Genomic DNA, 13,588 nt, shown 5'->3' on the forward strand with positions numbered 1-13,588 from the left:
CACAGAATTTTACTCTATTTCTGTCATGTTTTCTTTTCTGTGTGAAAAGCTTGATGAGCTACAGGCTTGACTGAAAGCTTACAACTGATTTTAATAAAGCCCATTGTTGTTCTCTTAAAAAGGTGTCAGTCAAAGGGTTCTGTGCAATTTTGTAATGCAGTGATGATTTATGAGGGTACAGGAAGTGAGCTGATAGCACGATTGTATGGGCCTTGAGCCTCAAGACCATTTTATCAGCTAAAACCAACCGTTTTCCACTTCACCTTATCTACCACTATAACCCTTTTTAAGTAAAGGCACACATCTCCAGTAAACTTAGTTTAGCTTATCTATCTGTCTTAAAAATACAAGGCAATCTGTTTTTAACAGGTTAATAGAAAATAATTATGAATTCAAACTGAATTGACAGTAAATAAGACAAACTGTTATCTCTATCTTCTTGTATATGGTGTTCACGAATAATGCAATTCATACATACAATATTTTTTGTAAAAAATATGTTGGGTGAAAAACTTACTGCACAATACATCACAACCCCTGGCAAAGTTAGGAAAAATGCAGGACAGTAGTTTGGGGTCTACTTTTCTCTTAAGAAATATGTATCTTATATTATCTCAGGGTCAGATCTCTTGAGCTGACCTTAAACTTTATGTTTCAGGTCTGCTGAATCCTGCTCAGCTTATTTATACCAAGAAGGTAAGAAAAGCACTGGACCACAAAATAGAACCGACAAAACATTCACAAAGAAGTCATCTTGCACATTTGGTAATGTGACAATAAGCAGTAAAAGCAGTCACTAGAAGTATAGATTCTAATCTCCACTTCTGCTGCTATTTATAAAGCCAACATGCATAAAAGGGCAAAAACTCATGTTTGAATTCACATGTTTAGTCCTGCTTCTCTGCTGCGCAAGAATTTTTTTTTATATCTAAAGCTCTAAACCAAAAGAAAATCAAGCTAGACATTTTATGTATATGTATGTGTTCAACAGCTTGTGCTTATATTTAAGCTCAGTGAAGAGGTCTCAATCACCAGATGCTACATCTTTACAAAACACATGTAAACCTTATGTCACAAACACCAACAGAACAATCTTTTTTTTTCTTTTTTCTTTTTGGCTGTAAGCTAATTACCAGACTCTCTATGGCCACCTGCACCTTCTCCCTTTTAAACCAAAGGAAGGACTAATACAGATACCATATGTGCTGTTTAATGAAGGAGTCATGCATCTCCATTTCGTGCCAGCAGTCTCTGCCTTTGGTAATCCATTTGTTCCTCTAAAGGTTATTGTTATCAACATGGATCCAGCAAAAAGCTTGGATGGAGAAATAAAGTGCTGCAGAGGGAGCCCACCTTTTCCAACCCTTTCAGCACCAAGCCATTGACTCCTGCCATACAATTCCCTGCACTAAATGCCACTTAAGCTATTACAAGTTTTCAGCTGAGTACAGCGCTGACCTGATGTGGCTGAGGACAAAGTGAGAGCACTGACAGGGACACTTATGAAATGCCAGCAGAGAATTGCCACCATCACTTGATGTGAGGCTGTTTCATGGCCACTGAGGCTTTGAGTTTCACTCAGACGGCTGCGATTTCCCACTATCCCTCAGAAAAATGACTGAGGTGTGTTCCCCAGAATCCTTACAATATATGCAGTATTACACGCTCGTCCTAGATCTCTGGTTTAGCCGGCGGAAGGGAGTGGTTTGTCTCACTGAATGGCATCAATGCACTTGTAACTTTTAGGCAACCTTGACATAATTGTGCCATAAATGTAACTGACAGTTTTGCAGGCTTTTCCTGACTTGTACTCAATCATAACTATATCACTGTCCGCATGGAGGACATAACCTGCAATTCAGTTCAATGGCATGCTTTTGTAAGTCTGCATGATGATGCAATACACTTTTAACAGTCTATGGAGCTACGTAATTGCAGCAGATACTAAAAGAGTAGTTTGATAATAAGAAAAATGCCCATTCACTTTCCTGCTAAGAGCTCGAAAACAAAATAGCGCCACAACAATAAACAGGTAGCTGCACCTAGCAGTCGCATAGCTTACCTTAGCATAAAGAAAAGAAACAGGGGGAAAGAACTAACAGCACCAAAGGTAACAAAACCCCCCTTTACAGTGCCTTAAAATTGACATTTAACTTTGTTGCTGGTTGCCTGGCAACTGCTCCCAGCTAAGAAATACACCAGAACATATTCCTTGTAAAATGTTGAATTTGTCATTGGCACTTCTTAAACAAATAAACCATACTATGTTCACTAATGAGCTTTAAGTGTGCTTGTATGCATATTTTTTTTTTTAACAATTAGACAGAGTGTGGCTATTTTTTTATAATTCTTATGCTGAGCTTAATTAACCAACTGCTGGATCCACATTTACTGTACACTTACAGAGTGACATATTCTCAGGTAATGTTGGGCAAGGAAGCAAAAAAAGACACAATAAAGTCAAACTTACATGTTCTATAAGTTCCCTAATCATGCCATTCCACTGGCCCTTTTCGTCCTGAGAGCCATATTTCCCATCAGGAACCAGACGGATCTCATATGTGAAGCCCAGGATGTTGGCCAGCTCTTTTAGCAAGTCAATGCAGAATCCTTCGAAACGGTCGTTCCCAACCAGCGCCTTGTCAGACTTCTTAAGCATGACATATGGCTCCTCCTGCACAAACCCAAAAGATCAAATGAAAAGCAATGGTGAGGTCAGCTTTTTCAATTTGTTTCAGCACATGCACCTAATTGAAGCAAAGTGATCTGAACTGACGAGCTGCTGTTGCATTTAACAGGCAGTGACAGCAGATTCGAGTTCAGGATGCGGATACAGGCAGTGTTAAAATATGAAAGAAGGCTGAGGTTTTCCCTACGTTGATGTAATAACGAAAGGAGACCTGAGCTAAATTAAGACTGCAATGTAAGTAAATGTCTTTTATATTGCAAAGCTGTATCCTGTGTGTCTGTCATAATAGCAATGCACACATGGAATGTTTATACTATCAATGTGCCTGCAGTGTTGAGCTAACTAAATCCACTGTCTCCCACACACTGCTGTGCACTGACCTATATAACTGGTGCACAGGTCGGTTCATTTTATGGTCAGGTAACTGACACTCTTTACTGGCCTGTAATATCCTGCCTGGCTGCTCATAATTTGAGCTGTATAAAAGCTTGATTAGGAACAGAATGCAGCAGTGAAATGGAACATGCCCACGATGCTGCCTTCATCAATTGTCACCAACCTCCAGGGGAGAGCAACAGAGCTAAAGCCTGCAGTGACAACGACAAATACAGAATTGCTCATAAATGATTTCCTTTATTTAGTGCCTGTTACCATTTTGCTGCCAGATAGACTTGTATATCCTGCTGTGCATTTCAAAACATGTGGGTCCATTTATGCAAAAGCTGTAATACAATTTATTGCCTCCAATAGTCAGATGTATAATTTACAAACTGAGCTCAGAGGCAGAGTAATTGATTCTCTTGTGAAGGTGACCCCATGCTCAACTACTTGTGTGGCACGAAGGAAAAAGATGCAGTCAAAGAGGAGAAAATATTCAGTTGTGGTACTTTTTTATTCCTTCTGGAAATTCTTTTTATAGGGGATGGCAGAGCTGTTGTAGGTGGGGGAAACAAAAGTACTAGCTGTATTTTGGTGGCATGTGGACACAGTCGCATTGTTAGTGGAGGCAAGTTTTCTGTAAATAGCATCAAACAAGCCTTACATCAAGTAGGCCGTAATTTATACAATAAATTCTAAACTAAATAGACTAAATAGAAAAAAAAGTACAATGACTGATAAACATTTTTGTCTATCATAATATGAAGCCACTTGGACATTAAAATTAGGATGGCCGCTTAACTAAACAAGATGTGAATACTTGATGACAATGCATTTAGAAAGCGAGTGCTTAGCCACAAACTTTGCTCAAGTTGTCCAATTAACTTGATAAAAAGTTTGCATGTTAAGGGAGAAAGTCATTACCATCTGTTTCTAGCCTTCCAATTCTTGCTGTTCCCTAAGGTTTGGACTCAAATCAAAGTGTTTATACCAGTTCTAACCTCACAGTCGCAGCATGGGCGTGCAAAACAGAAAAAAAGGAGGAAGGTGGGCCTGCGCCGAGACATTACAGGCAATGGAGTGCAAACAATTAATGTAAGGGGAAAACACATTAAGTGTCTTAATCTCTTCTCCAAAGTTATCACTATAAAACCGTCAGACGTCTTGTTCATGCATCACTGGAATCAGTTTGATGCAGTGTCATTACACTAAAAGGGTAGATTGATATTAAAGCTGAAGCTCGCTTCTGCAATTTGAAAATAGTCAACTTTATGATCTTAAACTAATGATTCAAAGAAACAGCAAATGAAGGAATATGCCAGAAATATGTTTTCAGATAAAAATGATCCCAAATATTTGTGGAAACGTGAAGTGCAGTTGTAACACTTCTTCGGAAACAAATCTACACAACATTTCTGACATTAAACCGGTTACCACTGTTGTTTACCAGTAAGTTCAGCTTTACACCACTTAAATCCTTGTTCAGTGTCTCATCTTTGAGACAGAATTAACATAGACAGCACCTGATAGGCAGTAATTGTGGCCCACCTTGACCTCACTTGTCTTAATTACAGCTTTGTAGTCTAATATAGGCATAATAACAGGGGTTAGCACTGTAACTTGTCTATCTTTCCTGAAGGACTTTACAGGAGGACATCTGTGCCTGCACCTCCCTGATAGCTCAGAAAAGACCCCAACAGCCAGTGGCAGTAATAAACACATACAACTGGGGAAACAAATGAATGTGATGTGGACTTGGGGGAGGGATCACATTGTCATTTCTCTCAGAACATGTAATTAATACACAGAATCTCAGGAATATTTTTTTTTTTATTCTCACTGACTCAATAATATATCCTTTTGCTCAATAGCTTCTCAAATCTGTATCTAGCTACATTTACGTGGGATTTCGTGTATTGAATGATTTGTTAGACAGTGCTATGTAGATTTGGCAAAATACTTATGTGCCAGTCACAGAGTAAAACATTGCTGATGCTTTCCATATTGCAGTGAACACCACAGCAAAGAACTAAAGACAAAACATTATTGTAAAGGTTGGATTTCAATGTGATAGCCAACAGAAAACTGTGAAGACAGGAGGGGTGGGATATCTTTTATGCCCGGCTACACAGGTGACCTACCAGGATAGTGGTGATGACAAGGGAGCGGTTAGCCAGGGAATCAGTGATGTTCATCCCTTTTCGCTTCGGCACTTCTGTGATGTTAAGACCTCCCGACGCACTCCACTTCCCTACCTGTGGAAGATGAAAAGTGTGTGGCTAAGTGTTACGTGTTTGTTGGTGGACTCTGACCTCAGCAGACTCCCCCGCCAACCATCCTCCCACATTAGTGCCAGGTTGAACACATCTCCAGCTGCATTAGATGATTAGCTGAGTCACCTTTTATCAGCAGGCCGGGGTGTTCCAGAAAGCAGGGGGTAGTTAAGTGTATGTCTTGAAAGAAATCAAGCATGATGGGCAAATTGAAACTACAATCATAGGAGGAATTGTATATTAAGACAATGAATTGCAATTAGATTAGTCAGACACTTAAAAATAGCAAATGCTGCAAAAAACTACAGTTCATTTGAATGAATATACACCATGGGGTTACTGGGATTGCATTGTGAAAGTAATTTTGCTTTGCAGTGTCAGTAAGATAAGCCAAGAGATTTGAACAAATAAAAAGAGTTATACATGCAAGAAGCCCTCCGGCAAAAATCTCTGCATATTGAGGAGAGACACTCCGGAGCATGTCATTAGCACAAATAGTCCTGTGGCTGTCGGTAACAATTGCTGTTTGCAAGTCGAGCCCTCCGCCAAACCCTCCTCCCATCCTTCCCTCTTTCTCTATTAGTACAGACACAGATTTTAATATTCAGTGGGCTTTGTGCTTGAGGTAGATCCATTTAAAGACATACAACCCCCCCACAGAAAAGCATGAAAAACGTCTGTTAATGTCCTCCCTGCCTAATCCAGAGAGAGGCATATGCTCTAATTTGAAAAGCACATTAGTTACAGCTTGTCACACAACCAAAGAGGACTCCAGGAGGGAGATTTAAAAATATCTGAATGTTTTCCGCTTTGCAAAATTCTTTCTAATTGTACCCAATTACAATTAGCCCAATTCATTAAACACGATTAACAAAAGACTTAATTCAAAAGTTACTTACTCATGCAACCACACGGAGAGCATTGCATTTATTTCACCCTCCTGAGCATCCTGGCATTGAGTGAAAGTGGCACTCTGAAAACCTGTTCATAATTCCAACATGAACTCAAACTTAGGCTAATATTCAATTACAATGGATTAGTTGAGGAAAAAAAAGTCCACATCTTAACAGGCTCAAACAGTCAAAGCCGATTCCACGGATATACAAAAAAAAATAAAAAATAAAAAATCCAGCAATCTACGGCACACTGCTGGATCAACGCTAACATGCTTTAGCGTAGGATTTGTCAGAGGCACAATGAGAAGGCGCTAATATGGCATCAAATACTTTTGCAAGATGACTGTGCTTCAATTTAATTGACCACATGCAGGATAAGATGCCAGTGAAAGAGAGAAGGGGAGCAATTTCAAAGCTGCAGTGTTACAAGCTCAATTCTTGAACAGAAGGGTTACAAGCTGAAAAGCCCCTGCTATTATATAGTCTTGAGCCTTTAGGGAGTACTTGAGGAAGTCATAATGAGACTTATCCCTATTTGATATATTCATAATGTATGAAAGCCCTTTAGGAGAGAATAGCTGTAGTAGTCCATAGACCTTCCAGTATAATAATGTAAGTTTTACAATACCAACCGTTTAGTTTGTTTCCCCCCTCTTTTGTAAAACATGTTTATACAGTTCATTACCACCAAACAGCATTTTGGGCATCACCTCAAATTATCATTAAGAGAGGCAGCAATTAACACCCTAATGTGTACCCTAATCCAATTTGCTTTATGATCCACTAACTTATGCTTATGTTGAAACAGGCAATTTGCTTCCTTGTTAGGAGGTAAATGATACTGTCAAATTTGCATTATCTGTTTCACATCAAGGAAAATCTGAGACGCATTTTGAAATCAGTAATCCATTACTTTTTTTTTAATGACACGCTCATCACAGTTGCAGTTGTTCTTTTATTCTATCTTTGCATAGCATCCACTGATAATTTCTTAAAGTTACCTTTTCAAGTCCGTCCTCCTTTAGACTGATGATGTCCAGGTCGAAGTCTGTGCGTAGACCAGTTGTCTTGTTAAAGGACAGTCTCCCCGTAAGACCATCCCAGTGGGACTGAAAGATAATATATTTACATATTTATTCCTATATCCATAGAAAAAATCTGTATTAAAAACCTTATTTATGTAATTTTAAATACTGCATATAACTAACTAAACACCTCTGCAGCACCATTAATATAATCCTGCAGGTGCCTCTATATTTTCAACTAATAATCCCCATTCGTTGTCCAGATAAAAGGTTTGAATGTAGCTCTGGAGATCATTCAGTTCATAAGGGTGGTGCTGTTGCATGACATTCCACTGCGTTGTTTACCTACTTGTTTACCACAAGCATTGTTCTGTTTATATACTGTATGTTGGCAATTTTACAATGTATTTTGACACAACAAAAAAGAAACAAATAAGGACAGAGAAATGTGTAAGTCCTGTCAACAAAGCACACCACAACACACTTTATCTTTCACTGAGAGCAAATTCACACCCACACACACAGACCAAAAGTACAAACATGAACCGTACAGGCTGTATTTCCTTTTTTAATTACATTTTACATCTCAACGCCTCCAACACATTTTCCCTTCAGACTACGGAGTTAATTAACAACCATCTCCTTTTGCTTGATTCCCCATGAGGGGGGGAAGAAAAAAAACATATAACTGCCCCCTATTATGATTCCCTGATACCCGCCACCTCCACAGATGTGTGCACAGGCAAAGACTGGCACATGACGGTCTGTGTTACGGTACAATCCTGTCCTTTTTAAACTTACGCTAACAGAGTCGGCCATCTTTCAGCACTGATTAAACTAAGTCTATTGGTTGTCACTGTCCTTGTCTAGTTTAGTTTTATCTTTTGCATTTGTATTGCAAGTTCAGTCATTGTGGGGGAATCCGTTTTTCAAAATGTCATGCTAAGATTATTTTAATTGGCTATTGGTGTCACTTTAATTCAGTCACACTCTGCGATGCAAACACTAGCTCTTTAATAGGTCTTGGTACAATAGGGTAATCAATCCTTGAGTGTTGGGCTGCAGCATTTTTCTGATATTTAAAATCAAAACTGTGACAACCCTACAGGCTGTAGCTGTCTGTGTAGCCGGTAGCTTGCCAGAACTTGTTGTGAGACGATGGAAGCTTCAAGGAGAAATTTGTGGCACTCTCCTTTTCCAGACCCTCTCATACCTCATTCCCTCTGGCCTGTTGCCATCGAGGTGGGTGGCATGTTCAAACAGCTTTAATTCAGAGAGTGACATAAATGCCTCAGTCATATCACATCCGCAGGGCCTATTTGACCTTCACAACATGTCACACTCGTGTCTGGAGTGAACGTAAATCAGGCCTGAGTTTGTGCATTTATAACCAAACACTAAAGTATGTTGGTATAAGGACAAAAAATGTCATAATATTGCCTTTAGTCAAGAACACTACACAATTCTAATGTGTCTGCTAATAATACATCTTCATACAATGCTGGGTTTGTTTTCAACACAGGTTTCAAACATGCACAATAGAATCTTTTTGGTTGTGAGTTATAATGGTATATGCAATACTGTTTTTTGCACATTTGGCAAACAAGCAGAGTTACATGTAACAACAGTCAAATTGTGATTAGAAGAGAAGGAGGAAATGAACTTTTTCTCAACTAAGGTGATACCATTTGTTTATTTCAATGCTGATAATCAGTAATAATGTAACATCCACATTAATAATGTAGATTCATTAAACAGTATAATAAATTTTGGACTTTACCTGCTTTGCCCCTCAGTTTGCCAAATCACACACTAAAAAATGTTGGTTCTATGCACTAAACAAGTCTGGCTCAACCCTAAAACCAAAGGCCTCATTCCACATAACTCATTCAGTGAGTCTTTTAAAAGTTAAGCAGCTGCAGGGATGTTTTTTTTTTTTAAACGGCCTACTCGAAATACAATAGCAATTCTCACTCAAGGATGCTGTCTGCTGGTGAAGGAAACCTTTGGAAGAGCTACAAGTTGTGGCCATATTAACCTCCTACACGCCCACACTTTCAGGACAGAAAAAGGTTATACAAATTTTCTTTTAGAGTCGTGATTCTCCCTCTTCTCATCACTGAACAAGGCTGCAAGCCAGGTCCTGCACTGAGCTTCTGACATCCTGGTACACAAGACTGGAGTGGGAGTGGCCACTGATGCCATGTATACCGGTAATAGGTCACACTGCATTCTTCTAGGCAACCGGATAGACTACATAAAAAGATGCACACTTTGCTCTCTGTACCCCTGGGGTGAAGGTACAGATCAATGAACCTACAGTATGTAAGAGAGACTGCTTACCTATTGTTTCTTCACCTTCTCTCATTAGAGGCCAAGCACAGAAAGTTGTGACATTTGAAGGTGGCCAGCTCAGCCACGGTGGCAACCTACTCTGACTTTGGCCCCGGGGCCTCAGTGTTGTGGCAGTCTTGCTCTTTAGCATGACAATAAGGGGGGTGACACTGCATAGACGCATTATGGCATCCTGATTGAGAGGGATGCCGCTATGCTATGAATGAGCGAGTAGGGATCAGGAGATCTACAGAGACACTCTCCCTCACTGTCATCACAGTAAAACCTAAGAGAGATCGCCATTAGAAAACCAACAAACTGGTCACAAATGTGAATGTAAAATACCAACCGTGGTGATTAACAATTATCCCCTAGCTTAATAGGAAAGACAAAAAAAGCTTTGGTGGTTCAAACCATGGATGATGATAAGTTATCATCCATTCTGCTAAAGAAAAATGGATGAAAAACAGGCTTTTGATCTGCCCAGTTCCCACAGATGATGGATCCTGATTAGAGGGCATAGAATGCGTAAAGCACAGTCGGTCCTGGAGGTTAATGATTTAATTTCCCAATAATGTGAGTAATTATATGGGGGGGGGGGAATGGAATTTCTTTCATTTTTAACACTTCTAAACCACACCCAGGACAAATACAAATGACTTTGCAGTTGGAACAAATCAAGATACAAGCAGTAGCTTTTCTGCGCACTCTTAATCTGCCATTTTGCACAGGCTTGTTTTTGTATTCTGAGGCACTGTCAGACTCTCATGTTAGATGAAATAAGAGCCGATTACACACGTTGTGCTTTCAAAAGGTTACAGTACATGCTTTCTGGAAAATAGGTTATGAATAGAGAGAATTTATAAAGCTGACAACAACACTGCTTTGAAGTGTCTATCAAGACTTGGTTTACTTTGTATGTGGATATGATTGATTTGCTGGGTAAATATCTAAGTCCCCAATGACTACATGGTCCTCACTCCACTCCTATTGTCTCGTTCACAACTCAGTCAATATGTACCAATATAAATAACTTAAATCAAGCAGCAACAGGCCAAAGGTGCCCCATCACCTCTTTGATGAAACTCATGAAGCGTCCTCCAAATCTCCAGGGTTTGTGGCGGTGGCACTGCAGTGAGTTTACCGTCATCTGTGGAGCATGCTGGTAGGAAACGGATACAATGTGGACTGCATCATAGGTCAGAGCTGCATCTGTCTGGAATAAGGGGTGAACATTATTTTAGCTGAAGTGAGTCACAATTAGTCCTTCATTCACAATGATATGTGAAGCTCCAAAGCAAGCGATCTATTCTTTTTTTTTTCTTATGTCATCCCTATGAGACTGAAAACTTAAGTTTAAATTATATATGACATAGGAGCATCTTGTGCGGTTTTTGATTAATAATTCAATACAAAACCTTGTTTTGTCTGGTTGACACTTCTAACTAGATAAGTACAGTAAAAAATAAATATAGTAACTGTAGATTTTTTGGTAACACATTCATGCTGTGAACATCCTCCTCGAACTGATCCTGAAGGAGCTGTATTGAGATGAATTCTGGACTGTGTGGGTTAGTTGAGAAAGCAAAAGCTGCTATTATTTTCCTGGAAATATACTGAGAAGATGGTGCATGAACCATTATAAACTCCATATCTGAACAAGGGTGGCTATGAAGGGATGCATTTGAACGGCAAATAAAAACGTGTAAGGGGACTTCAGAGTGTTCAGAGGATATTCATTGCGAGAGGGCTTAATAAATGATCTTCACAACATTATATCGCTCATGTCTGCAACTTTGAAAGCATTATTCATCACTTTGTGCTATTCTGATCCTGCTGTCAGCATGCCAGAACAGAAGGAAGATTTTTTTTTTAGACAAGGCAATATTTTTTCTCCTTTTCAGCCACTCAGGTTCAGGGATCTTTGCTCATTGTATCCTCAGCTACTCAGTTGCATAATGAGTGATAATTATTATAATGAAAAAAATGGCTTGCCAGGGTGTCGTTTCTGGGATCCCATCTATATCTAAATGATTTACTGCATTGTATTCATGCATCTTTAAGGATAATTCCTTTTGCTACAAATATAACAGACAAGATAACAGATGGCATTGAAGCGAACAAAATCTCAGGACTTTAAAAAAATATATATATATATACATATATATATATACATATATATATATATATATATATATATATATATATATATATATATATATATATATATATATATATATATATATATATATATATATATATATATATAGGTAGCTGCGGCCATACCACTTTTAAACTGAATGAAAATATTCATCTTTCCCATTTAGCATTTAATCTGTAGCTGTATTGTTCATGCTTGACCCCTAGCCTGAGAGAGTGAGCTGTTAAAGTTGTACCTAATAAAGAAGGTTATGCACTTGTTATTGCTGAGGTGAAACTATATATTACTGTTTCCATTAGGGTTAAAACAATTTCTTACCAAGATCAAAAGCCATACTAGATATATAAGACAGAATATTACACACGTTTTCTATTTATGTTGGCATTTTAAGATTTGACGTTGTGGCACGGAGTAATAAATCATACCGTCATGATTCCCTCCAGCAGGCCGGAGTCAGGTTTAGGTGGTATCTGCCTTTCCATTGACCATTTCTCCACAATAGATGAAACCTGAGGATTGTCCACATTGAGAATGCGGAAACCGGTCATGTTTACGCCACAGAAGCGATACGGCTCCAAGTCAATGGCCATCAGGTCCTTTGGGGAGACAGAAGTATTAAAAGATGGGTTCTTATTTAATGTGGTAGCACTGGGCACATTTGTTACATTATTTCTCCTGACAAAGAGAAAAACACAGCAGTTGATAAAGGAGATGAGTATATTAAAGTGAAAGAATAGAGAAATACAATACTTTTCAACATTGAATCAGGAGATTTAAGTACTAGCTGTGTCTCTGTTATAAATGAATTCTAAAAAAGGCTCTGGTGGCGGAGTCATTGCTGGCAAATCCTTTTAGAATTGACAAATTGTTATTGTTTTTGTATCTACATAATAATGAAATGCACTGCAGAAGGTACAAGCTCATGATATAGTTTTCCGTTCTCAATCACAATCTTGGGGGAAAAAAATCTCTAATGGTGCAATTGTTTTATTTGGGAAGATTCTTATTCATGTTCATGCCTCACAAAAATTAAAGAGCAAGAGAGAAACACACCAATTCTGTTGGATTACATTAATAATTCAACACTTAGATTCCCTTAGCAACTTCTAAGCAAAAAGCAATTCAATTTGAGCCACTGTAATTTCTGGGGCAGCCATTGTAGCTGAAGTGTGAAGTCACATGTTGACACATGTCGTGTCGGAATGGGCCAGGGGGCTTGGAAAAGACATTTGGATGAACATAGATATTTCATTAGCACCCTGTGGGGTTAGTGCTGGGGGAACAAGAGCGTGTAAGACACTTACTAAAGAAGGGTCGTCGCAAGTCACTGAAATATTTCTCCTCTTTTCGTTGTCTTTCCTACTAGGATGCAGTACAGTGCTTTTCTTTTACAAAGAGAGATCAAAGTAAATCGCTATTGTTCTATATGACATTCAGAAACGCTTAGTAAAATAGATCAGGTTACAGGCTTCTTAGCTTTGAAGCTAGGAATACAAACTAACTGGGACAGAATTGTTTGTTTAATACAATTCATCTTTTGTGACATCCTCATTTCTGTTCAGGCATTTTGGGGTGTCAGAAAAGCAGCTTGTTCCAATTACAAGTTCACTTTTTCCACAGTGCTGCCTTGTACACACATGTGTAACACAAACACAATAGTATCTTACACTAGCATTACACTGAAATCTTCACCCAGAGAACACACAGCAATATTTCTGAGTGCATACAGAAATGTTATGGTGGTGGCAAATATAACAAAGTTCTTAGCTTTAGGTTCTCAGAGAGGACTATGGCAAGTCGAGAGCAATGACAGGCTAATTTCAAAGGACAAG

The 13,588-nt window shown here is 38.8% G+C and overlaps 1 protein-coding gene across 1 annotated transcript in view; it reads right to left on the reverse strand.

Moving 5' to 3' along the window:
- grik3 (glutamate ionotropic receptor kainate type subunit 3) overlaps positions 1 to 13,588 on the reverse strand; it is a 95,744-nt gene that overhangs the window by 21,319 nt on the left and 60,837 nt on the right. The window contains exons 6-10 of the mRNA XM_035950820.2: positions 12,182 to 12,352; positions 10,668 to 10,811; positions 7,238 to 7,345; positions 5,209 to 5,322; positions 2,471 to 2,674 (exon numbers count right to left, since the gene is read on the reverse strand). Coding sequence (XP_035806713.2) covers positions 2,471 to 2,674; positions 5,209 to 5,322; positions 7,238 to 7,345; positions 10,668 to 10,811; positions 12,182 to 12,352 — 741 coding nt within the window. The remainder of the gene's footprint in view (positions 1 to 2,470; positions 2,675 to 5,208; positions 5,323 to 7,237; positions 7,346 to 10,667; positions 10,812 to 12,181; positions 12,353 to 13,588) is intronic.

Source organism: Amphiprion ocellaris, chromosome 9, assembly GCF_022539595.1.
Source record: "Amphiprion ocellaris isolate individual 3 ecotype Okinawa chromosome 9, ASM2253959v1, whole genome shotgun sequence".
NCBI classification, from domain to species: Eukaryota; Metazoa; Chordata; class Actinopteri; family Pomacentridae; genus Amphiprion; species Amphiprion ocellaris.